General features: G+C 45.2%; 1 protein-coding gene and 1 long non-coding RNA gene across 2 annotated transcripts in view; one reads left to right on the top strand and one right to left on the bottom strand.

Moving 5' to 3' along the window:
* The window catches only part of LOC308168992 (uncharacterized protein), a gene marked incomplete at its 3' end in the record, with an annotated part of 44,477 nt that extends 25,409 nt beyond the window's left edge, over positions 1–19,068 (top strand). Inside the window, exons 3-5 of the mRNA XM_080543630.1 lie at positions 2,585–2,893; positions 16,986–18,983; positions 19,058–19,068. Of these exons, the coding sequence (XP_080399756.1) occupies positions 2,585–2,893; positions 16,986–18,983; positions 19,058–19,068 (2,318 nt within the window). The remainder of the gene's footprint in view (positions 1–2,584; positions 2,894–16,985; positions 18,984–19,057) is intronic.
* Positions 19,069–19,119: 51 nt separating this feature from the next.
* On the bottom strand, positions 19,120–22,381 carry LOC308168168. Its single transcript, XR_013937726.1, has 3 exons — positions 21,794–22,381; positions 21,197–21,745; positions 19,120–19,498 (listed from the first exon to the last, which is right to left on the bottom strand). It is a non-coding gene; the product is annotated as an uncharacterized lncRNA (long non-coding RNA).
* Positions 22,382–24,084: the final 1,703 nt, after the last annotated feature.

Raw genomic sequence — 24,084 nt, forward strand, 5'->3', positions numbered from 1 at the left:
ATTACCCAAATACCGGCTATAAAATGATGGTTGGTCACCTTAAACGGTGCATGCTCCAGGTCGAACCGGCGGTTTGAGTACACAGGTACAAGAAAATCCTAATTTATTATATGGTAATTATATTATAAAGTTACTCTTACAATTAATGAGACATTAAAATATATGTTTAATAGGCTATATTTTAACAAGTAAAATGCATAGTTTAATATTATCAGTAGGTATAGCATCATACTGCTGGCTGCACTCTTTTCTAAATAGGACATGTACATCAGTCTTCACATAGATACTATCTACAGTAGAGTCCTTCCTTTAAATACTTTATCTCCAGCTTGCTGGGCAGTTCGGCCTTTTGGCACTTTATGTTGTATGAATGATGGCAGGCACACATGGACAAGTGACAGTCAGTGTGTGTGTATGTTAGAGACACTAAGCTAAGAGATATAGGCTAGGCCTAATTTATTGTTTGTTTCATTGTTCACAACCAGCAACAAAGTGAATGAATAAAAAACATAATTCCTGCTTTTTGCCTTTTGTAATGGTATTTTTTCTTCAGTTAATACAGATATTGTGATGTATTGTTGATGAATTGTCTTACTATGTATCGATTATCGCATTATCGTGATACCATCGGTATCAGGGGCAAAATATGGTAAGGTTATGGTATGGTGTGGGAGGGCGTTGTGACCGGGCATTAAACAGGTGGCTCATCTGTTCAGAGAGGCACAGAGGGTGTGACTGGCCCTGTCTGAATACTCTGAAATAGCGCTTATCATTTCACTGGTCTGAAATTACTACTGATTGACATGTTACATTTCTGCCATATTGCTTTTACCTGTCCATGCTACAAATAAGATAATAGTTGGAACCAATTGTAAGCAGTTACATCATCCGTTCCTCATTTGTCCGTCCGGAACATAAGGTTCCGCGAGCTGTGTGTGTGTGTGTGTGTACGTTATCTGGAGGGGTGGAGGGGTGGGGCACCACGATAAAGGAAACTGTCACCTTATCAACAGCTACTCTTGGAGCCTGTATGGGCATACCGTTGTTCCCCGGGTCCAAAGTTCGGGAAATAACGCACGGTTGTCATGTGTTTAAACCGCATGGATGTTACGTGCCTAATGCCTTTGATGCGCACACTTGCTACTTGCCGCTTTCATAATTTTATTTAGCCTATATAGCACAAGTCATGCATTGCATGTAACCTCAAGTGCTGAACAGTATTAAGTAAACCACAATTTATTTGCTAATGCTTAGGGGCGACCGTGCCTTTTGCAGCCATAGACTGTCACTGCCTGGTAATAACAAGGTAGGCAAATGACAGTATCCCGTCTAAAGTTTAGCAGCATTTTTTTTTTTTAAGAAACTCATGTTCTGTAGTGTTTTACACACAATCAACGGCAATGGATTTTAGTTAGAAGTACGTTGTGAGAGAAATCTATGTGCCGCACAGCCGGCAACGGTACCCCCTAGGCAGGGCAAGTAGAAAGTTAGATGGGGCAAGTAGATTTCCCTGCGTGGGAAAGTGTACATTTGCAGAGTCGTGGTTGGATGTGCCGGACATTAAACCATGGCTGCAGCCAGTCGCTGATAACATCAAGGAGGCATATTGTACACTATGTAGGAAGAAGATCAGTGTTGCATCCATGGGGATCAACAGGGTTAAGTCTAGGGTTGGGTACCGTTTGGGTTTTATCCGGTACCGGTACCTAACCGATACTTTAAAAACGGTACCGGTACCAAAACGGTACTTAATTCGGTACTTTTGAGTTTTTAAAATGACATATATATATATATATATATATATATATATATATATATATATATATATATATAACACGGTCGACAACATTAAGACATGACGATTGATTTTTCAGACACAGTAGTAGGATAAGGACAGTACCCGAATATCAAGAGATCCCCGATCATGTTGTCCACCTCGCAGAGACGCAGACACACATCCGCACTACGTCATCAACAGACGCGTCGAATCCTGGAGTGCACTGTCCAATCAAAGGCTTGCGTTCGTAAACTCGCTCTGAGAGCGTCGCAGCGCACACTGGGCCCGACGTCATAAGGGGAGCAAGTCATTTGATTGGACAGAAGGCATTCCACGAGTGGTGATCAGAATTCCAGAACGAGTTTACCGAACGCACCCATAAGTCGAGAGTCGCGTTACGCCAACCCGCTAGCGGAAGTTGCTATTAGCAACCTTCTCGGTATCCTTCCGTACTCGCTGCTTTCACTGAGTGGAAATTTAACAGGCGAAAAGTACCGAAATGAGGTACCGAAATCTCCTTTGCGATTCGGTACGGGTACATACCGAATGTAAAGTAACCGGTACCTACCGGTACCGATTTTCGGTACCCAACCCTAGTTAAGTCTCACATGCATGGCGCTAGCCACAAGGCCGCTGTTGGTGACCGAGAGCGGTGAGGTCTTGAAAAATATTGACAAGGTCTTTTAAAAGGTTTTGAGATTAACCTCAAGATTCCTGCATATACCCTGATGGAGCATTGTGTTGTATTTGGAGTATTTGTGAAATATGCTCTTCATTGTTTATGCTTCCTTTGTTTCCACTGCACAGATCCACCTCACGGCCCAGCTACCATGTCTGACCCCAGGTCCACACGGGCCCCTGGTTCTGGTTCTGGTTCTGGCTGGGGTTCTCCATCCCAGGAAAGCCCACACGGCCGCTGGATGGTGGCAGTGAAGCAGGAGGACTGCAGGAGAACACTCAAACTCAATGTGGCGATGGAAGAGGAGGAGGAGGAAGATGTGATGGTGAAAGAAGAGGAAGAAGGAGGAGAGGAAGTGGAGGAGAAATATGGTGAAGATGGAGAGGATGATGAAGATGATGAGGATTATGATGAGGATGATGAAGATGATGAGGATGGTGAGTTCATGTTGTGTCTTTGGCGAAGGCCAGGCCAGATTAATGAGTATAAGGGCGCTGTGGTTAGAGAGTTAACTCTCTTGGGGTTGTGGTTAGTTAACTCTCTTGGTGTTAGGGCTGCCACGATTAGTCGACTAGTCGCGACGACGTCGATTACCAAAATCGTCGCCGACATATTTGGTAATCGACGTCGTCGCATGTTTTTTCTTCCCTGAAGCTGCCACTGGCGAGCGTCTCCCAGTGTCTTTGATGTACATGCGCAGTGTCGGTCATCCGGGGCACACGTGACATCCCTGGAAAAACAAACAGAAATGTCTTCCCGTCCTCGTACGTCTAAAGTGTGGGAGCATTTCAACCACAACGTTGAAAAAAACAATGTAAAATGTAAAATTTGCAAAGCTGAACTCGCTTATCATGGCAGCACGTCTATGATGCGCGAGCATCTAAAAAGGAAGCACGTTTGTGGCAGATGACGAGGAAGACGATGGCTCGTCTCGGTAAGCTCGTTAGCTTGATATTGGCTAATGATATCGTTACGTTAAAAGCCTTCTTTCATTATTTTACGTTAAAAAACGTTGTCATCAAAGCGATACTTATCAAATAGCTAAAAATGTTGTCTTAACGTTACAGTGCTAAGAAGGCGCGTTCTATGGATAGTTATCTTGTCAAGATGCCAACGTGCACACCCCAGCAAGCCACCGTCCTGACTGGATCAATCCTGAACATGCTGGTTAACAAGGGTCTCATATCCTTAACCAGCATGTTCAGGATTGATTAGGGGCGTTTCCCCACACTATCTAAGCTGGCAAAATCTTTTCTGTGCATCCCTGCAACCTCCACCCCATCCGAGAGGATCTTCTCTGCAGCAGGGAACATCTGCTCTCAAAAGAGAGCAAGCCTCTCTCCAGAACATGTGGAAATGCTGACTTTCCTCGCTATGAATGAATAGTCCACACAGGAGAGAAACAATTTCTTTGCTCAGTCTCCTGCACTTTTCTTTGTTATGTTATTTGATTGAGACCAAACCTTTTCTCTACAAACATTTCTTTTTGTGGATAATTGCTATTTTTTAGTTGCCTTAGTGCCTACCTCATTTTATTTTGCAGCACTATTCAATACATTAAAATGTATGTTTGATGCCAGAGATGAGTGAAGCAAAGCAAAACTTTTGTACTCTGTACAAGTATTTATTTTTGTTTTTGTATTCTTTTGGTTGCCTAGTGCCTAGCCTACCTCATTTTACTCAGCAGTTTGCACTCTCTACTACTCTTTACATTACATTACAATGCAAGTGATGCCAGAAATAAATCTGCAAAGTTCATTAAAATATCTATTTTTGAGTGAACAATCATTTTAATTGTCTTTATTTTTAGTTAGCACATGCCTACAACAACAACTAACAACTTCAAGCTAAATTTAGAAGATGATTTAGAAGATGATAGCTAAATAAGAGCGATTGAGTAATTGTGCGATAAGCTGTAATTTATGATCCGATTAGTCGACTAATCGTTAAAATAATCGGTGACTAGTCGACTATGAAAATAATCGTTTGTGGCAGCCCTACTTGGTGTTGAGGTTAGGGAGTTAACTCTCTTGGTGTTGAGGTTAGTTAACTCTCTTGGTGTTATGGTTAGTGATAGGATGCATTTTATCTGTATGCTTAGGTAAACCATGAATACTGTATCATTAGTGATTATCAGCAGGTTATAACATCTGACTATTGAAGTGAGCCAACCTCTCTTGCTGTATCATCACAAACTGCAAACAGGCTGCAAACTCTCTGTCTGTAACTGGACCTGAGCCAAATATAGAGACCACGGGACCAGTTGGGATCTAAGGACAGTGGAGCCTTGTGGTGGTCAACCAGGTGGTGGACTTATATGGGTACTGGGGTCAATAGATCAGTATATTTAGGACCAGCCAGTCAGCTGACCAGGGTCAGGTAGCTGGGTTGTCAGGATAATCAGCCACTTTTGGGAGATGGGGACTTCTCGTCAACAACCCTACCTAGACTCAACGGAGCCCTGTCTTTGGGAATGATTTGCATGACAAACAGCTGGCTGCTTGATCAGCAACTTTTGCCTATATCAAGCCACTGTAGGATGTCATTCGGCGCGGGTCTCTCCTCCTTGCTTGCCGTGTGTTGAGAGGCTGCCCAGCGCTGTGTAATGGGAATAAATCTATCTTAATTGTCTACCTCGAGCATTAATTAATTATCATAAGGAAGCAACACATCTCGGCCTGCCGCCCTTCATCTGACATTCATCTTATCAGTTAGTTAACTCTCTTGGTGTTGTGGTTTGTTAACTCTCTTGGGGGTGTGGTTAGTTAACTCTCTTGGTGTTGTGGTTAGTTAACTCTCTTGGTGTTGTGGTTAGTTAACTCTCTTGGGGGTGTGGTTAGTTAACTATCTTGGTGTTGTGGTTAGTTAACTCTCTTGGTGTTGAGGTTAGTTAACACTCTTGGTGTTGAGGTTAGTTAACTCTCTTGGTGTTGTGGTTAGTTAACTCTCTTGGTGTTGTGGTTAGTTAACTATCTTGGTGTTGTGGTTAGTTAACTCTCTTGGTGTTGTGGTTAGTTAACTCTCTTGGGGGTGTGGTTAGTTAACTCTCTTGGTGTTGTGGTTAGTTAACTCTCTTGGTGTTTTGGTTAGTTAACTCTCTTGGTGTTGTGGTTAGTTAACTCTCTTGGGGGTGTGGTTAGTTAACTATCTTGGTGTTGTGGTTAGTTAACTCTCTTGGTGTTGAGGTTAGTTAACACTCTTGGTGTTGAGGTTAGTTAACTCTCTTGGTGTTGTGGTTAGTTAACTCTCTTGGTGTTGTGGTTAGTTAACTATCTTGGTGTTGTGGTTAGTTAACTCTCTTGGTGTTGAGGTTAGTTAACACTCTTGGTGTTGAGGTTAGTTAACACTCTTGGTGTTGAGGTTAGTTAACTCTCTTGGTGTTGTGGTTAGTTAACTCTCTTGGTGTTGAGGTTAGTTAACACTCTTGACGTTGAGGTTAGTTAACTCTCTTGGGGGTGTGGTTGGTTAACTCTCTTGGTGTTGTGGTTAGTTAGTTAACTCTCTTGGGGGTGTGGTTAGTTAACTCTCTTGGTGGTGTGGTTAGGGAGTTAACTCTCTTGGGGGTGTGGTTAGTTAACTATCTTGGTGTTGTGGTTAGTTAACTCTCTTGGTGTTGAGGTTAGTTAACACTCTTGGTGTTGAGGTTAGTTAACACTCTTGGTGTTGAGGTTAGTTAACTCTCTTGGTGTTGTGGTTAGTTAACTCTCTTGGTGTTGAGGTTAGTTAACACTCTTGACGTTGAGGTTAGTTAACTCTCTTGGGGGTGTGGTTGGTTAACTCTCTTGGTGTTGTGGTTAGTTAGTTAACTCTCTTGGGGGTGTGGTTAGTTAACTCTCTTGGTGGTGTGGTTAGGGAGTTAACTCTCTTGGGGGTGTGGTTAGTTAACTCTCTTGGTGTTGTGGTTAGTTAACTCTCTTGGGGGTGTGGTTAGTTAACTCTCTTGGGGCCAGTTTCACAGACAAGGCTTAAGCCTAATCCTGGACTAAAAAGCATCTTCAATGGAGATTTTACATTGAAAGTGTGATTTAGTCCAGGACTAGGCTTAAGCCTTGTCTGTGAAACCGGCCCTTGGTGTTGTGGTTAGTTAACTCTCTTGGGGGTGTGGTTAGTTAACTCTTTTGGTGTTGTGGTTAGTTAACTATCTTGGTGTTGTGGTTAGCTAACTCTCTTGGGGTAGTGGTTAGTTAACTCTCTTGGTGTTGAGGTTAGTTAACTCTCTTGGGGATGTGGTTAGTTAACTCTCTTGGGGATGTGGTTAGTTAACTCTCTTGGTGTTGTGGTTAGGCAGTTAACTCTCTTGGTGTTGAGGTTAGTTAACTCTCTTGGTGTTGTGGTTAGTTAACTCTCTTGGTGTTGTGGTTAGTTAACTCTCTTGGTGTTGTGGTTAGTTAACTCTCTTGGGGGTGTGGTTAGTTAACTATCTTGGTGTTGTGGTTAGTTAACTCTCTTGGTGTTGAGGTTAGTTAACACTCTTGGTGTTGAGGTTAGTTAGCTCTCTTGGTGTTGTGGTTAGTTAACTCTCTTGGTGTTGTGGTTAGTTAACTATCTTGGTGTTGTGGTTAGTTAACACTCTTGGTGTTGAGGTTAGTTAACTCTCTTGGTGTTGTGGTTAGTTAACTCTCTTGGTGTTGTGGTTAGTTAACTCTCTTGGTGTTGTGGTTAGTTAACTCTCTTGGGGGTGTGGTTAGTTAACTCTTTTGGTGTTGTGGTTAGTTAACTCTTTTGGTGTTGTGGTTAGCTAACTCTCTTGGGGTAGTGGTTAGTTAACTCTCTTGGTGTTGTGGTTAGTTAACTCTCTCGGTGTTGAGGTTAGTTAACTCTCTTGGGGATGTGGTTAGTTAACTCTCTTGGTGTTGTGGTTAGGCAGTTAACTCTCTTGGGGATGTGGTTAGTTAACTCTCTTGGTGTTGTGGTTAGGCAGTTAACTCTCTTGGTGTTGTGGTTAGGCAGTTAACTCTCTTGGGTGTGTGGTTAGTTAACTCTCTTGGGGGTGTGGTTAGTTAACTCTCTTGGGGGTGTGGTTAGTTAACTCTCTTGTGGGTGTGGTTAGTTAACTCTCTTGGGGGTGTGGTTAGTTAACTCTCTTGGGGGTGTGGTTAGTTAACTCTCTTGGGGGTGTGGTTAGTTAACTCTCTTGGTGTTGAGATTAGTTAACTCTCTTGGGGGTGTGGTTAGGGAGTTAACTCTCTTGGGGGTGTGGTTAGTTAACTCTCTTGGGGTTGTGGTTAGTTAACTCTCTTGGGGGTGTGGTTAGTTAACTCTCTTGGGGGTGTAGTTAGTTAACTCTCTTGGGGGGGTGTTTAGTTAACTCTCTTGGGGGTGTGGTTAGTTAACTCTCTTGGGGGTGTGGTTAGTTAACTCTCTTGGGGGTGTGGTTAGTTAACTCTCTTGGGGGTGTGGTTAGTTAACTCTCTTGGGGGTGTGGTTAGTTAACTCTCTTGGGGGTGTGGTTAGTTAACTCTCTTGGTGGTGTGTTTAGTTAACTCTCTTGGGGGTGTGGTTAGTTAACTCTCTTGGGGGTGTGGTTAGTTAACTATCTTGGGGGTGTGGTTAGTTAACTCTCTTGGGGGTGTGGTTAGTTAACTCTCTTGGGGGTGTAGTTAGTTAACTCTCTTGGGGGTGTGGTTAGTTAACTCTCTTGGGGGTGTGGTTAGTTAACTCTCTTGGGGGTGTAGTTAGTTAACTCTCTTGGGGGTGTGGTTAGTTAACTCTCTTGGGGGTGTGGCTAGTTAACTCTCTTGGGGGTGTGGCTAGTTAACTCTCTTGGGGGTGTGGTTAGTTAACTCTCTTGGGGGTGTGGCTAGTTAACTCTCTTGGGGGTGTGGCTAGTTAACTCTCTTGGGGGTGTGGCTAGTTAACTCTCTTGGGGGTGTGGTTAGTTAACTCTCTTGGGGGTGTGGTTAATTAACTCTCTTGGGGGTGTGGTTAGTTAACTCTCTTGGGGGTGTGGCTAGTTAACTCTCTTGGGGGTGTGGCTAGTTAACTCTCTTGGGGGTGTGGTTAGTTAACTCTCTTGGGGGTGTGGTTAGTTAACTCTCTTGGGGGTGTGGTTAGTTAACTCTCTTGGGGGTGTAGTTAGTTAACTCTCTTGGTATTGAGGTTAGTTAACTCTCTTGGGGTGTGTGGTTAGGGAGTTAACTCTCTTGGGGGGGAAGGTTAGTTAACTCTCTTGGGGGTGTAGTTAGTTAACTCTCTTGGTGTTGAGGTTAGTTAACTCTCTTGGGGGTGTGGTTAGGGAGTTAACTCTCTTGGGGGTGTGGTTAGGGAGTTAACTCTCTTGGGGGTGTGGTTAGTTAACTCTCTTGGGGGTGTGGTTAGTTAACTCTCTTGGGGGTGTGATTAGTTAGTTAACTCTCTTGGTGTTTTGGTTAGTTAACTCTCTTGGTGTTGTGGTTAGTTAACTCTTGGGGGTGTGGTTAGTTAACTCTTGGGGGTGTGGTTAGTTAACTCTTGGGGGTGTGGTTAGTTAACTCTTGGGGGTGTGGTTAGTTAACTCTCTTGGTGTTGTGGCTAGTTAGTTAACTCTCTTGGGGGTGTGGTTAGGGAGTTAACTCTCTTGGGGGTGTGGTTAGTTAACTCTCTTGGGGGTGTGGTTAGTTAACTCTCTTGGTGTTGAGGTTAGTTAACTCTCTTGGTGTTGAGGTTAGTTAACTCTCTTGGTGTTGAGGTTAGTTAACTCTCTTGGGGGTGTGGTTAGTTCACTCTCTTGGGGTTGTCTTCTTCTTTCGTGTAACGTCAGAGGTCCAACTCGGTGTCACGTAGCCATGCCCGCATCTCTGGTTCTAGGTCGAAGAGGCTGGCTTCTGAGGGTGGTCTATATAAGGGGCAGATGGTGATTATGTGGTCGGCGGTCTGCTCTGGGTCACCGCACTCGCATGCCGCACTGTCCGCCATGCCCCACGCCTTCATTGATGTTTTAAAGCGACCGACACCAGTTCGTAGACGGTTCAGTGTGGTCCATTGCCGGCGTGGTAGGTCGTCTCCTCCAATGGCGCCATCTCCTGGGTCCCAGATGTAGCGGTGGATTCGGGAGGGCCCGGCTGACTCCCACTCCTGCTTCCAAGCTGCTGCCAACCATGCATCTCTGGAGATGTCCTCAGAGGTGGAGTTGAGCATGGCTTGTGCTGCCTTGTTGTAAGGGTGGCGGGTCTTGAGTCGGCTTGGAGGTGCTGGTGTTATGGTGGTGTTGTGCAGGATGTGCCAGTCATGCTTTTGTGCCTTCCTGGCCAGGGCGAGGGTGGCAGCCTCCCGTCGGAGGCCGGCCGGTGCTATTCCCGCGAGGACTGGCAAGAGGGACACAGGGGTAGGCTTCAAGCATCCAGTAATTATTCTGAGGGAGGTATTGATAGCCACGTCGACCTTTCTCGCATGAGGGCTTCTGCTCCAGACTGGGGCGCAGTATTCCGCTGCAGAGAAGACCAGGGCTTGGGTGGATATTCTTAGCGTCTTAGCGGAGGCTCCCCAGGTTGTACCAGCAAGGCGGCGGATCAGCGCAGCCCTGGATGTCACTTTGGCCTTGACTTCTTCCAGGTGTTGTTTGAAGGATAATGTCCGATCCAGGCGCACTCCAAGGTACTTCGGGGCTTGCTGGACCTCCAGACATTTGTTGTCAACGCGCACCTCAAGTTCCCTCCTGGCTTCTCTGGTGCTAAGGTGGTATGCCGCTGCGACTGTCTTTCCGACACTGAGTTGTAGACGCCACCTTCGAAGGTATGCTACCAGTGTGCCTATGTCTTCGTTAAGACCCTCTTCCATCGCCTTCCACGTTGGTCGTCTCAGCATGATGGCAAGATCGTCTGCGTAGCCATACTTTCTAGATGCTGTATCAGGTAGGTCGTGGATGTAAATGTTGAACAGCATCGGCGAGAGAACAGACATCTGCGGTACCCCGTTCCTCAGTCTTCTGAGCCTACTGCACTGGCCACTGCTGGTCTGTAAGATGAAGCTGCGGTTGGAAAGTGTCTCCATGATGAACTTCACCATGTGGCGGTCCGGTATTGTCCTCAGCAGCTTCAGGTGAAGTCCCCGGTGCCACACGGTGTCGTATGCAGCAGTCAGATCCAGGTACACCACCCCAGCTTTCTCATTGTCCTGGAAGCTGTCCTCGATGTCCTGACAGAGTAGTGTTACCTGGTCTGCTGTTGATCTTCCACGACGGAAACCAGCTTGTTCCCGTGGGAGCTGTGAGTCCACCACTGGCTCGATGCGGCTATGGATCATCCTCTCCAAGATCTTAAATGGGACACAGAGCAACGAGATTGGTCTGTACGACTTGGGGTCTTCTGCAGGTTTATTTGGCTTTGGCAGAGCTATGACAGAGGCACGGCGCCAAGTCTTTGGGAGCTTTAATCTCCGGTAGCATGATGTATAGAAAGCACAGAGCCAGCCAGATGTTGTTGTGCTCTGGTGGATGACGAACTCCGGGTGGATGTTGTCACGGCCAGGGGATTTGCCTGGCTTGAGCTTGCTCATGGCCTCATTGAGTTCCTCTGCTGTGAATTCTCCCGAGAGGTTGGAATGGGGTTGTGGTTAGTTAACTCTCTTGGGGGTGTGGTTAGTTAACTCTCTTGGGGGTGTGGTTAGTTAACTCTCTTGGGGGTGTGGTTAGTTAACTCTCTTGGGGGTGTGGTTAATTAACTCTCTTGGGGGTGTGGTTAATTAACTCTCTTGGGGGTGTGGTTAGTTAACTCTCTTGGGGGTGTGGTTAGTTAACTCTCTTGGGGGTGTGGTTAGTTAACTCTCTTGGTGTTGAGGTTAGTTAACTCTCTTGGGGGGTGTGGTTAGGGAGTTAACTCTCTTGGGGGGTGTGGTTAGTTAACTCTCTTGGGGGTGTGGTTAGTTAACTATCTTGGGGGTGTGGTTAGTTAACTCTCTTGGGGGTGTGGTTAGTTAACTCTTGGGGGTGTGGTTAGTTAACTCTCTTGGGGTTGTGGTTAGTGTGGTTTGAAGACCTCAGTAATGTTGTTGAACAGCTCTGAAGAAGACTGGAGAGGATTCGCTCTATTTCACACTTGGAGTTTATTGAAGATCTCAGGCAGAGTAGTTGGAATGGAATGGAATGGACTTTATTTGTCATTGCTACAGTACAGGTACCAAACAACGAAATTTAGGAGGGGTGGCTCCCCTGTTGTTAGGAAAGGAAAAATAAATAAATAAATAACAAGGTAAGGTAAGGAGCTGGTTTACATAAATAAAGGACACAACCGTTCCCTATAAGTATTAAAATAAAAATGTACATACAAATATTCTTAAAAACACTAAAAAACACCAGCGTGGAAGCCACTCCGAGCCTCGCGTCTAAGCGCGCCGCCATCTTGGTTACAGAGTAGTTGCAGAGTAGTTACAGAGTAGCTTACACAGCGCTGGACTCAGTCAACACAGTGTCAGCAAGGACAGGTGGCAGAGAATGAACACCAGAATTATGTTTTACATTTTTATACACCGTCACATATGTCTTATGACTCACATGTGTCATTTCCTTTGGTCACATGTAATTTCTTTTGGGCTTATTCTCCGTGTTCTAAAACACTGATGGGCCAGTTATTTGATCATCAAACCCATTTCCTGGGATCATGATTAGGTATATTATTCTAAGTATATTCTTATCAAAAGCTTGCGACAGCAGAAGTGTTGATGATGGTCAGGCGTGTGTCAGGGTTTCCGCGCTGGTCTTAAAAAGCCTTAAAGTCTAAAATCCAACAGTCCAATTTGTAAGGCATAAAAAACCTCCAAAATGTCAGTTATAAAGTCTAAAAATTAGGTGCTAGGTCTTAAAAATGAGATCCTGCAAGGAAATCAGTCCGACCACATCTCTATGCGGAAATTAATCAAGCTGGAACCAAAAAAAAAATCATTTTTTGTCTGTATGGCAGTGAAATCCCTGATTTCATCACCTCGAGGATGACAAAAAGCTATCACATGGTGATAGGTCTAAAATTCTATCGGTCTATTCTATAGGTCTAAAAAGGTCCTACATTTGACTTGTTGAAACTTGTAGGAACCCTGGCGTGTATTCCTGTTCACATTGTCTGCATCTTCCTGTCACACAACAGGCACAAGACCCACTTCCTGTTTCTGAGTCTCATGACCGTTGGGATTCTGCTGACTTAGGCTGACTGTTGCACTGTTAGTACTGCAGCACATTAGAAATAGACTACCAGACCTCATTAGTATAACAGTAATTCATTAGTATTACAGTCATTCATTAGTATTACAGTATTAAAACAGTACAGAAAAATGGTTGATTAACATGAGATCACAATAATTGTGTAGGTCTGCTCTCTGTCATTGTGCAAGGGCAGCAGTGTCCTTTTAAAAGAGGAAGCTTCTACTGGATCACAAGATCATGTACGGCTGCAGAACGGTCAGGTCAAGTTCAGGCCATTTATGCAACTGACTTCTCTGCACCATAAAACATTAGAAGAACAGAATATTGTATCGAGAGTACAGAACAGTATACAAGATTACAGAAAAATAGAATATGATAACAGACTGGTTGGTAGGCAGGAGATCTGGGTCTGAGACAATCCCTCTGAATCAACCAATGGTAGCTACCTAGCAACTAAAAAATAAAACATTGCTGTGTACTAACATCTAACTGCATGTTTAACACATCACAACACGGTGATAGAACATCAACATGCTAAAAACACGTAACTACACATAATTAGAACACAGTCCTTTCTTTCCAACACGCAGCTAGCCTGCAGAGTCCAGTCAGGTACATGTCTGGTTTCTAACCACCTGGCCTGCAGAGTCCAGTCAGGTACATGTCTGGTTTCTAAGCAGCTAGCCTGCAGAGTCCAGTCAGGTACATGTCTGGTTTCTAAGCAGCTAGCCTGCAGAGTCCAGTCAGGTACATGTCTGGTTTCTAACCACCTGGCCTGCAGAGTCCAGTCAGGTACATGTCTGGTTTCTAACCACCTGGCCTGCAGAGTCCAGTCAGGTACATGTCTGGTTTCTAAGCAGCTAGCCTGCAGAGTTCAGGTACATGTCTGGTTTTTAAGCAGCTGACCTGCAGAGTCCAGTCAGGTACATGTCTGGTTTCTAAGTAGCTAGCCTGCAGAGTCCAGTCAGTGGCTGTGTAGTGGAGGTCAGACTCGTAGGGAGTGGTGTTGGAGCTTGACCACATGTCAGCTGTAGCAGAGTAGAAGGGGATGTTTTTTACATCATTGAGGATGTCACCCTTCACTTTCTCATACACATTAGGAATGGCAGTTTTAGATGTGGAAGTCTTACTAGGCAACTCGTATTGTCCATCAGAAGAGTTCAGCATGTCTTTAAATGCTGGCTTCTCCACTGTATTGAATGGCGCATCTCTTTCGCCATGTAACGCGTCAACGTTGCCCGGGAGCGCACACCATTTGGGACTGTCCCGGTTAGACTTCGTCCGTCGGCTTAACGACTCAGCAAGACCCAGCTGTCGGGAGGGACGAGCCACTGCAGCGGCACTGAGCGATTTGTTGACGACAGCAAATTGGGTGGGATGGTGACTTTTTAGATGTTGTTTCAAATTAGTTGTGTTTGCATTTTCTACAGTGAATTTTTTCAAATTCGGCAAACTGACTCATCCACATTTGCGGGTTCTCCTCTCTGATTCGGCTTCAATCAGAAGTGTTCCCAAATGGGTGCGGTCGTGTCCTGTTTTGCGACAAGCTCCATCTCTCTACTGTAGACTGCTGTGTTTGTCTCTCTACTGTAGACTGCTGTGTTTGTCTCTCTACTGTAGACTGCTGTGTTTGTCTCTCTACTGTAGACTGCTGTGTTTGTCTCTACTGTAGACTGCTGTGTTTGTCTCTACTGTAGACTGCTGTGTTTGTCTCTACTGTAGACTGCTGTGTTTGTCTCTACTGTAGACTGCTGTGTTTGTCTCTACTGTAGACTGCTGTGTTTGTCTCTACTGTAGACTGCTGTGTTTGTCCATCTCTCTAGGCTACTGGTGTAGACTTTTACCGCCCGAAAGCTGATTTGATGTACTGTACTGCGCGGTGTCCTCTGATAGGACAGCTCCTGTTCTATCTCGCTACTATCTTGTTTATGACATTGAACCAAGTGTGCGCTCCGGCGAATTTACGAACGCGGCCAGAATATGCACAAGGGAATCCCCGATCGCCACCACTAAAGGTTTAACTAGGGTTGGGTACCGTTTGGTTTTATTCGATACCGGTGCCAAATCGATACTTTAAAAACGGTACCGGTACGGTACTTAAATCGTTACTTTTGATTAAAAAATAATTATATATAGAAATCCAGGATTTTTCACATCAGTGGCGGGGTGGTCACTGACGCGATTTTCCGAGTGCACGCCATTAATGCCGAGCGGCAATGTTTTATAAAAGGTGATCAAACCAACATATCCTGATGCTACAGCTGCAGCAGAACATGGGGAACTACAGCACTGAACATCGGTTACCGTATAATATACATGTGAATGACAGATACGCCCAAGACACACACACACACACACACACACACAGTGAAAGATAATCAGCTCATTGAAGTACACACAGAACCGGGAACGCGCATACAGCACTGAACAACATCCGTAGAATATAAACTTGTGACTGACAGTCACTGACTCAGCTCATCAATATGAAGTAGGCCTATATGACAGTACACGCACAAAACGGGCTAACGTTACTCATTAACTGTTTACACAAGTAAAATCACAGTGTGACAGTCAGATGAAGCATTCGGTAAACAATCAACAGCAAGGTAATGCATCAGCTGAGTTAAAGACAACCAACTTTTACCTTTGATGACACCGACATGAGCCCTGTTTTCCCGTACCTCCGCCGTTCTGTTCGTGATGATTTTAGATTATTTTTGCCCAGCGCATATTGCCCTGTAATTAGACCATGCGACCACAGCTTCCTTGTGTCTCTTATTGTCCAAATGTTCCCTGAATTTTAGCTGCATGTTTTTCCAGCATGTAAATCCGTTGTCAATAAAAATAAAAAATAAAAAAATTATATATATATTTTCCCCTGCCAATAAAACGTTGTTAAAGTGATGGAGAGACGCAAAGGAGAGGGATTTCCTGAAATCCATATTTCCCGCTAAATTCAGACCAATCACAAAACTGTTTTGCAAGCACGCGCCTTGCACTTGTTGAGAGCGATTCAGTCTCGATTACACTGAGTGGAACTTTAACAGGCGATGTCACGTGCGGTTGCATGTAACGTCCGTTTCGGACACCAGGGGGCGAGAGAGGAACCGAAACGAGGAACCGAAATCTCTGTTGCAATTCGGTTCGGTAGGTACCGAATGTAAAGTAACCGGTACCATACCGTTACCGGTTTTCAGTACCCAACCCTAGGTTTAACACCATGCTAACTTGAAAAAAAACATGTACTTAATCAAGAACGATGGCTAAAAGTTACACGACTAACTAACTAATTATTAACGTTAACACATTTGTCATCTTGCCATTGATGTACTGTATGGAGAAAATCAGAATGTTTCAGTAACTGTGTCCCAAAAATGTTGGTACGCAAAAGTGCCTCTTTTCGTATTTTCTGGTGCGCATCCGTTATTTTGACCGCATGCGCACCTGTTATGTGTACCACTGGTTATAGTTAACTAGGTAGCAGTGTTCTAGTTAACTAGGTAGCAGTGTTCTGGTTAACTAGGTAGCAGTGGGGATTACTCACCTAATCCGTTGCGTTGTTGCGGTATTTTTGACTTGACTAGCGAGTTAGTGTTGTGATTCTCAATAACGTTGAAACGTAGTTCCATGTTTCAAAAGAAAAGTCTGAACATTTTGATTGGTTGCTGATATGAGGACCAAAGCATTAGATCGTGTCATATTACCAAGTTCTACCTACATGCATGGCACACGTAGATAACACTGTAGAGGGGTTTCAAGTAGGGTTGGACGATTTCCCATTTTTATATTGTTAAACTGTTCCCAAATAAAACCCCGGTTTTCAGTTAAACCGCAGACACGTCCACATTCCCCAACTCACACGGCCAGGGAGTGCTCCTTCTGCAGAGGGCATTGTCGTCGCCCCATACTGGCTCTCTGGGTTTTGCCTTTTGGGTGGTTTGGTAACCCTAGATGATCTTCCTGAAATTTCACACGTGACATTTGACATATATACTGTATGTACACAAACTCACAACAGTATAAAAACATCGCTCGTAAAACGCCACTAAAATATGCTCGCTCGTAATGCCGCTTCTCTCTTCCTCAGCTCTCCACGAGCTTCGTGCTTTGAGTTACCGTAATAAACCCTATATGGGTAGAAAGCGCAGCTTCTCTGCCTTCAGGAACCGTTGGAATTTTTTATAGCACATGTAGTTCAGGAATTACGGTAATGAGAACGTGTGCTGTCAGTTTTTAAGGATTAAAATAATATTGAATTAGAGTAGCGGTTAATTTCTAATTTCACAGATTTGAATTGTCTCATATTTGTAGCGATATTTAACTGTGTCGCGATGCATTGTTACATCCCTACTGCTGAGTCTATGGAAGCAGCACTTGTTCTCATGTTGTTTCTCATCCTGTATATGTTCCTATTCTTACAGGAGAGAGATCCAACCCAGACTCAGACATGGAGCCCAGCTCCACCGCATCAGGAAGCCAGAAACAACACAGACGGAGGAGCTCAAGACAGGAGACTCACTCTTGTCTTCAGTGTGGAAAGAGGTTCAGTCGGGCACATAACCTAAAAATCCATCAGAGTGTACACACAGGAGAGAAGCCATATCCCTGCTCCCTGTGTGGGCAGAGTTTCAGTCGGACAGATTCCCTAAAGAGCCATCAGAGAATACACACAGGAGAGAAGCCATATCCCTGCTCCCTGTGTGGGAAGAGTTTCAGTCATGCAGGAAACCTAAAACTCCATCAGAGAATACACACAGGAGAGAAGCCATATCCCTGCTCCCTGTGTGGGAAGAGTTTCAGTGAGGCAGGATCCCTAAAACTCCATCAGAGAATACACACAGGAGAGAAGCCATATCCCTGCTCCCTGTGTGGGAAGAGTTTCAGTCAGGCAGGACACCTAAAGATTCACCAGAGAATACACACAGGAGAGAAGCCATATCCCTGCTCCCTGTGTGGGAAGAGGTTCAGTGAGGCAGGACACCTAAAGATTCACCAGAGAATACACACAGGAGAGAAGCCATATCCCTGCTCCCTGTGTGGGAAGAGTTTCAGTCAGGCAGGACACCTAAAGATTCACCAGAGAATACACACAGGAGAGAGGCCATATCCCTGCTCCCTGTGTGGGAAGAGTTTCAGTGATGCAGGATCCCTAAAACTCCATCAGAGAATACACACAGGAGAGAAGCCATATCCCTGCTCCCAGTGTGGGAAGAGTTTCAGTGATGCAGGATCCCTAAAATTCCATCAGAGAATACACACAGGAGAGAAACCATATCACTGCTCCCTGTGTGGGCAGAGTTTCAGTCAGGCAGGACACCTAAAGAGCCATCAGAGAATACACACAGGAGAGAAGCCATATCCCTGCTCCCTGTGTGGGAAGAGTTTCAGTCAGGCAGGACACCTAAAACTCCATCAGAGAATACACACAGGAGAGAAGCCATATCCCTGCTCCCTGTGTGGGAAGAGTTTCAGTCAGGCAGGATCCCTAAAACTCCATCAGAGAACACACACAGGAGAGAAGCCATATCCCTGCTCCCTGTGTGGGAAGAGTTTCAGTAAGGCAGAAAACCTAAAACTCCATCAGAGAATACACACAGGAGAGAAGCCATATCCCTGCTCCCTGTGTGGGAAGAGTTTCAGTCAGGCAGGATCCCTAAAACTCCATCAGAGAACACACACAGGAGAGAAGCCATATCCCTGCTCCCTGTGTGGGAAGAGTTTCAGTAAGGCAGAAAACCTAAAACTCCATCAGAGAATACACACAGGAGAGAAGCCATATCCCTGCTCCCTGTGTGGGAAGAGTTTCAGTCAGGCAGAAAACCTAAAACTCCATCAGAGAATACACACAGGAGAGAAGCCATATCCCTGCTCCCTGTGTGGGAAGAGTTTCAGTCAGGCAGGATCCCTAAAACTCCATCAGAGAACACACACAGGAGAGAAGCCATATCCCTGCTCCCTGTGTGGGAAGAGTTTCAGTAAGGCAGAAAACCTAAAACTCCATCAGAGAATACACACAGGAGAGAAGCCATATCCCTGCTCCCTGTGTGGGAAGAGTTTCAGTCAGGCAGAAAACCTAAAACTCCATCAGAGAATACACACAGGAGAGAAACCATATCACTGCTCCCTGTGTGGGAAGAGTTTCAGTCACTCAGGATCCCTAAAAAGACACCAGAGAATACACACAGGAGAGAAGCCATATCCCTGCTCCCAGTGTGGGAAGAGTTTCAGTGATGCAGGAGACCTAAAGAAACATCACCAGAGAATTCACACAGGAGAGAAGCCATATCCCTGCTCCCTGTGTGGGAAGAGGTTCAGTGAGGCAGGACACCTAAAGATTCACCAGAGAATACACACAGGAGAGAAGCCATATCCCTGCTCCCAGTGTGGGAAGAGTTTCAGTCGGACAGATTCCCTAAAGAGCCATCAGAGAATACACACAGGAGAGAAGCCACACACAGGAGAGAAGCCATATCCCTGCTCCCTGTGTGGGAAGAGGTTCAGTAAGGCAAAAAACCTAAAACTCCATCAGAGAATACACACAGGAGAGAAGCCATATCCCTGCTCCCAGTGTGGGAAGAGTTTCAGTCGGACAGATTCCCTAAAGAGCCATCAGAGAATACACACAGGAGAGAAGCCATATCACTGCTCCCTGTGTGGGCAGAGTTTCAGTCAGGCAGGATACCTAAAGATTCACCAGAGAATACACACAGGAGAGAAGCCATATCACTGCTCCCTGTGTGGGAAGAGTTTCAGTGATGCAGGATCCCTAAAATTCCATCAGAGAATACACACAGGAGAGAAACCATATCACTGCTCCCTGTGTGGGCAGAGTTTCAGTCGGGCAGGATACCTAAAGATTCACCAGAGAATACACACAGGAGAGAAGCCATATCCCTGCTCCCTGTGTGGGAAGAGTTTCAGTCATGCAGGAAACCTAAAACTCCATCAGAGTATACACACAGGAGAGAAGCCATATCCCTGCTCCCAGTGTGGGAAGAGTTTCAGTCGGGCAGATGTACTAAAGAGTCACCAGAGAACACACACAGGAGAGAAGCCATATCCCTGCTCCCAGTGTGGGAAGAGTTTCAGTCAGGCAGGAAACCTAAAACTCCATCAGAGAATACACACAGGAGAGAAGCCATATCCCAGGGCTCTACGCTAACCTTTTTCACTAGGAGCACATGTGCTCCTAAATGAAAAAATTTAGGGGCACACAAAGACATTTAGGAGCACAGTGAAATGTTTTATTATAACACATTTTTATTAGTGATTTTGCCATTTTTGCACCAAAATCACACATTGGCCCATGCCTACAGCCCTACTAGACGCAGAGTTGATGGCATTGTATTATGGTAACTAGCTGTGTCAAGTTCTCCTGGTTAGCAGCATGTTCATTCATTCATCCATGTCATGCCTGTCAGCTAGCAGCCCAGCCAGGCTTTAGGGCTAGGTCTGTCAGCTAGCAGCCCAGCCAGGCCATGCAGAGGTCTGTCTCCATGCTGCCCACCTCCCTGCTGCTGGGTCAGGCTACATCAGTCACACACGGTGGCCAGACAACTCCACATCTAGGGGTATTAAACTACCCCACATCCAGATGACCAGTCCCCAGCCCCATGCTGCCCGGGGTGGTGACATGTGGAGGTGGCCAGCCCAGCACGGTGCCTCTGCGGCGGCTAGCTGTTAGCACACCACCATCCCCGGGGGTCCCACCTCTCTGCCACACTCAAGTACAACATGTTGCATTTTCATGCCATTAGGCAACTTGCTTCCTAGGGTTTCCTAGGGTTAGAGATGCATTTGGACTTCTGGAGTACCTCCACTACTTTCAATGGGTTCTGAAGGTCTGAGAGCTTTCTACTTTCTACCCTGGGTAGTTAACCCTGGTTGTAACCTTGGGTTCAAATCTGGAGTGTGTGGGACCAAATCTGTAGATGTGGTGAGCTAATGAAGCTAATGAAGCTTGAGATGAGAAAAGGGCGCTTGTCTCTTTAAGGCCCAGGAGGGAGTTAGCGATTAGCGATGTTAGCTTAGCGCCAGTTTAACAGAAGTAACTTCACTTTTAACATGACTTCCCGTGGTCGTAGCGGGCTGGCTGACGGCTTAAAATGTGGCCACACGGTTCGCGCAGATTTATTTTTAGAATAAAAAAAGAAAAGAAAAACTGTACTCGCACAGTGTGCTCGTGAATTTATTTCTCTAGTCGCACAGATGTATTTTTAGTCGCAATTGCGAGTGAAATGGTCGCACTGTCGAGCCCTGACTGTGTGGGAAGAGTTTCAGTAAGGCAGGACGGCTAAAGAGTCACCAGAGAATACACACAGGAGAGAGGCCATATCCCTGCTCCCAGTGTGGGAAGAGTTTCAGTCAGGCAGGACACCTAAAGATTCACCAGAGAATACACACAGGAGAGAAGCCATATCCCTGCTCCCAGTGTGGGAAGAGTTTCAGTGATGCAGGAGACCTAAAGAAACATCACCAGAGAATTCACACAGGAGAGAAGCCATATCACTGCTCCCAGTGTGGGAAGAGTTTCAGTCGGGCAGATGAACTAAAGAGACACCAGAGAATTCACACAGGAGAGAAGCCATATCACTGCTCCCAGTGTGGGCATAGTTTCAATCATGCAGGACACCTAAAGAGACACCAGAGAATACACACAGGAGAGAGGCCATATCCCTCCCCCAGACTAACCAACAGCTACTTCCCCCAGGCGATCAGGCTCATGAACAAGCCTGCTGTAGACAATTGACTATCATCCCCAAGCACACCCCATGTATACAGACTACCTAAAACTTAACCTCACAGCCACTTTACTACTTGAACTATCTATTTTATTTACTAAAGTCACACAATTTTTCCCGTAAACTCCCGAAGTCTGCAACCTGGGTGTCATCCTTGACTCCACCCTCTCCTTCCAGTCACACATCAAATCCGTCACCAAATCCACCGTCTTGTTCTCCAACTCACCTACAAATCCCTCCATGCCTGCGCCCCCCAGTACCTATCTGACCTTCTCTGCCAACATACCCCATCCCGGAACCTGCGGTCCTCAGACATGGGTCTGCTCTCCACCCCCCCGCACCAACCTACGGACCTTCGGAGACAGAGCCTTCAGTGTGGCAGCTCCCACCCTCTGGAACTCTCTCCCCACAGTGATCCGCAACTCCCCTACCCTGGACACCTTCAACGCCCCTAACCTGGACACCTTCAACTCCCCTACCCTGGACACCTTCAACGCCCCTACCCTGGACACCTTCAAATCAGCTTTTTTCAGCTTATAGGATAGTATTTTCAGCTTATAGGACTGGAGGATGGCACAGTGCATGTCGAAAGCTACGACTGGCAAAAGCATCTGGGTGGCTACTTACGAAGGCTCCCACATACTACGAGTTAGCAGCACTACGAGTGAGCAGCACTCATGGTCACTGTATTAGCAATTCTATTTTATTACAGCTTTGATACCCAGACATCTGGACATGGCCAGGCTGAAATATCTTTTGGAGAAGATCAGAGAATTCTGTTCTGATGAGACACAAAACACAAAACATCACACGCCCTCCAAGTCCCACTAGATACTTTATAGACTGGAATGATAAATGCGTACACACGGACACAACGTTATCATTTTGTACTATTCTATTATTATTGCTAATATTGTAGTATTGCTCAATTGCATCTTGCCTTGTTTCCTATTATAAATATTGCCATTATGTTTTCTCTTGCTGCTGCAATGTCGACTGGAACTAAAGCCATAAGAATGTCACTCTCTTGTATTTGTATAATGGGATGTAATAAACCTCTGGCACACATGGCAATAAAAAAGAATGAATCTTGAATTATTATTATTATTATTATTATTTAGCAATTTAAACATGTCAGCCCTGCAAGTTTGTTTCCTGAGGGTTATTTGACAACCCCTCTAACAGATGACAGGTAGATAATGACAGGTAGTGTAATGGGGGAGTGGTTGTCCTGGGGGAGTGGTTGGGGGTGGAGTTAACCAGCTGTTGTTCCCATCCTTTACCTGCCTGTGAAAAGTGTGAAAACTTTGAGGGTGAATTACTCTCTTAAGCACTATTATACATGTATATATATATATATATATATATATATATATATATATATATATATATATATTCCCACTGGACTAGTGTTATATATACAGGTGCTGGTCATATAATTAGAATATCATCAAAAAGTTGATTTATTTCAGTAATTCCATTCAAAAAGTGAGACTTGTATAATGTATACATGCATTCCACACAGACTGATATATTTCAAGTGTTTGTTGCTTTTAATTTTGATGATTATTACTGACAACTAATGAAAACCCCAAATTCAGTATCTCAGAAAACGAAAAGTATGAACATGGAAAGTATGAGCATGTACAGCACTCAATACTTAGTTGGTGCTCCTTTTGCCTGGATTACTGCAGCAATGCGGCGTGGCATGGAGTCCATCAGTCTGTGGCACTGCTCAGGTGTGACATGTTAACACTTGTAGAGCCAAAATTACAGGTTTTAGCCAGGGAGGTTTAAAATCCCCGCTCCCGGACGTGAATTTGCGAAACCTAGGATGGTAGGGGAAGGCAGGGCAATACTGAAGAGCCCCCTCATTGGCTGGCGAGTCTACCATCTAATTAGCCAGACTCTTTGCTATAAGCTAGCAATATTGGGCTTACGGTCTGTGAACGGGTTGAAATGCGTGTGTCTCACGCCCAGAGAAGTTAGAAGTCATAAGGAAACATGTTTATTGACTGGGCAACACAGTGTAAATACAGAGTTCAAGTTTAAACAACTCCTAAAGAAATTGAATGTTAACAAGCTGGTTATTATCAGAATAAACAGCCTGGTCCCACACATCACACATAGAGATTACAGGGACAGTCTAACCCTAACCTTAACCCTAACCCTAACCTTAACCCTAACCTTAACCCTAACCTTAACCTTAACCCTAACCATAGAGACCCATTGGGGCTCAAAGCGGTGCGGGAGCTATTTAACGACCATCCAGACCCTTCTAGACCAGATGAGGCTCTTCTCCATCTCTTAGAGTTAGGGTTGACTAGAAACGATTTTGTCTTTGATTCCAGATGTTTCCTTCAGGTACATGGGACAGCCATGGGGAAGAAGTTCGCCCCTGCGTATGCCAACATTTATATGGCTGATTGGGAGCGGACTGTCTTCCCCAAATGCCCGAAACTCCCAGCACTGTATGTCCGTTATTTGGACGATATTTTTGGCATCTGGAGCCACACAAGGGAGGACTTCCAGGTTTTTATCAATGTGCTGAACACGCATCATCAGGCAATCACTGTAAAATTCAATATTCAACCTGAGAAAATCGAGTTTTTGGACACAGAGGTGTTTATTAAGAGAGGAGAGGGGGGTTATAGTATGGGCACAAGAGTATATTTTAAACCCACAGATACCCATGCGCTGTTGCACAAGTCTAGCTATCACCCCAAACATACCTTTAGGGGAATAGTGAAATCGCAGCTTATCAGATTCAAGCGAATTT

Source organism: Nansenia antarctica (assembly GCF_963989245.1).
Source record: "Nansenia antarctica genome assembly, chromosome: 12".
NCBI classification, from domain to species: domain Eukaryota; kingdom Metazoa; phylum Chordata; class Actinopteri; order Argentiniformes; family Microstomatidae; genus Nansenia; species Nansenia antarctica.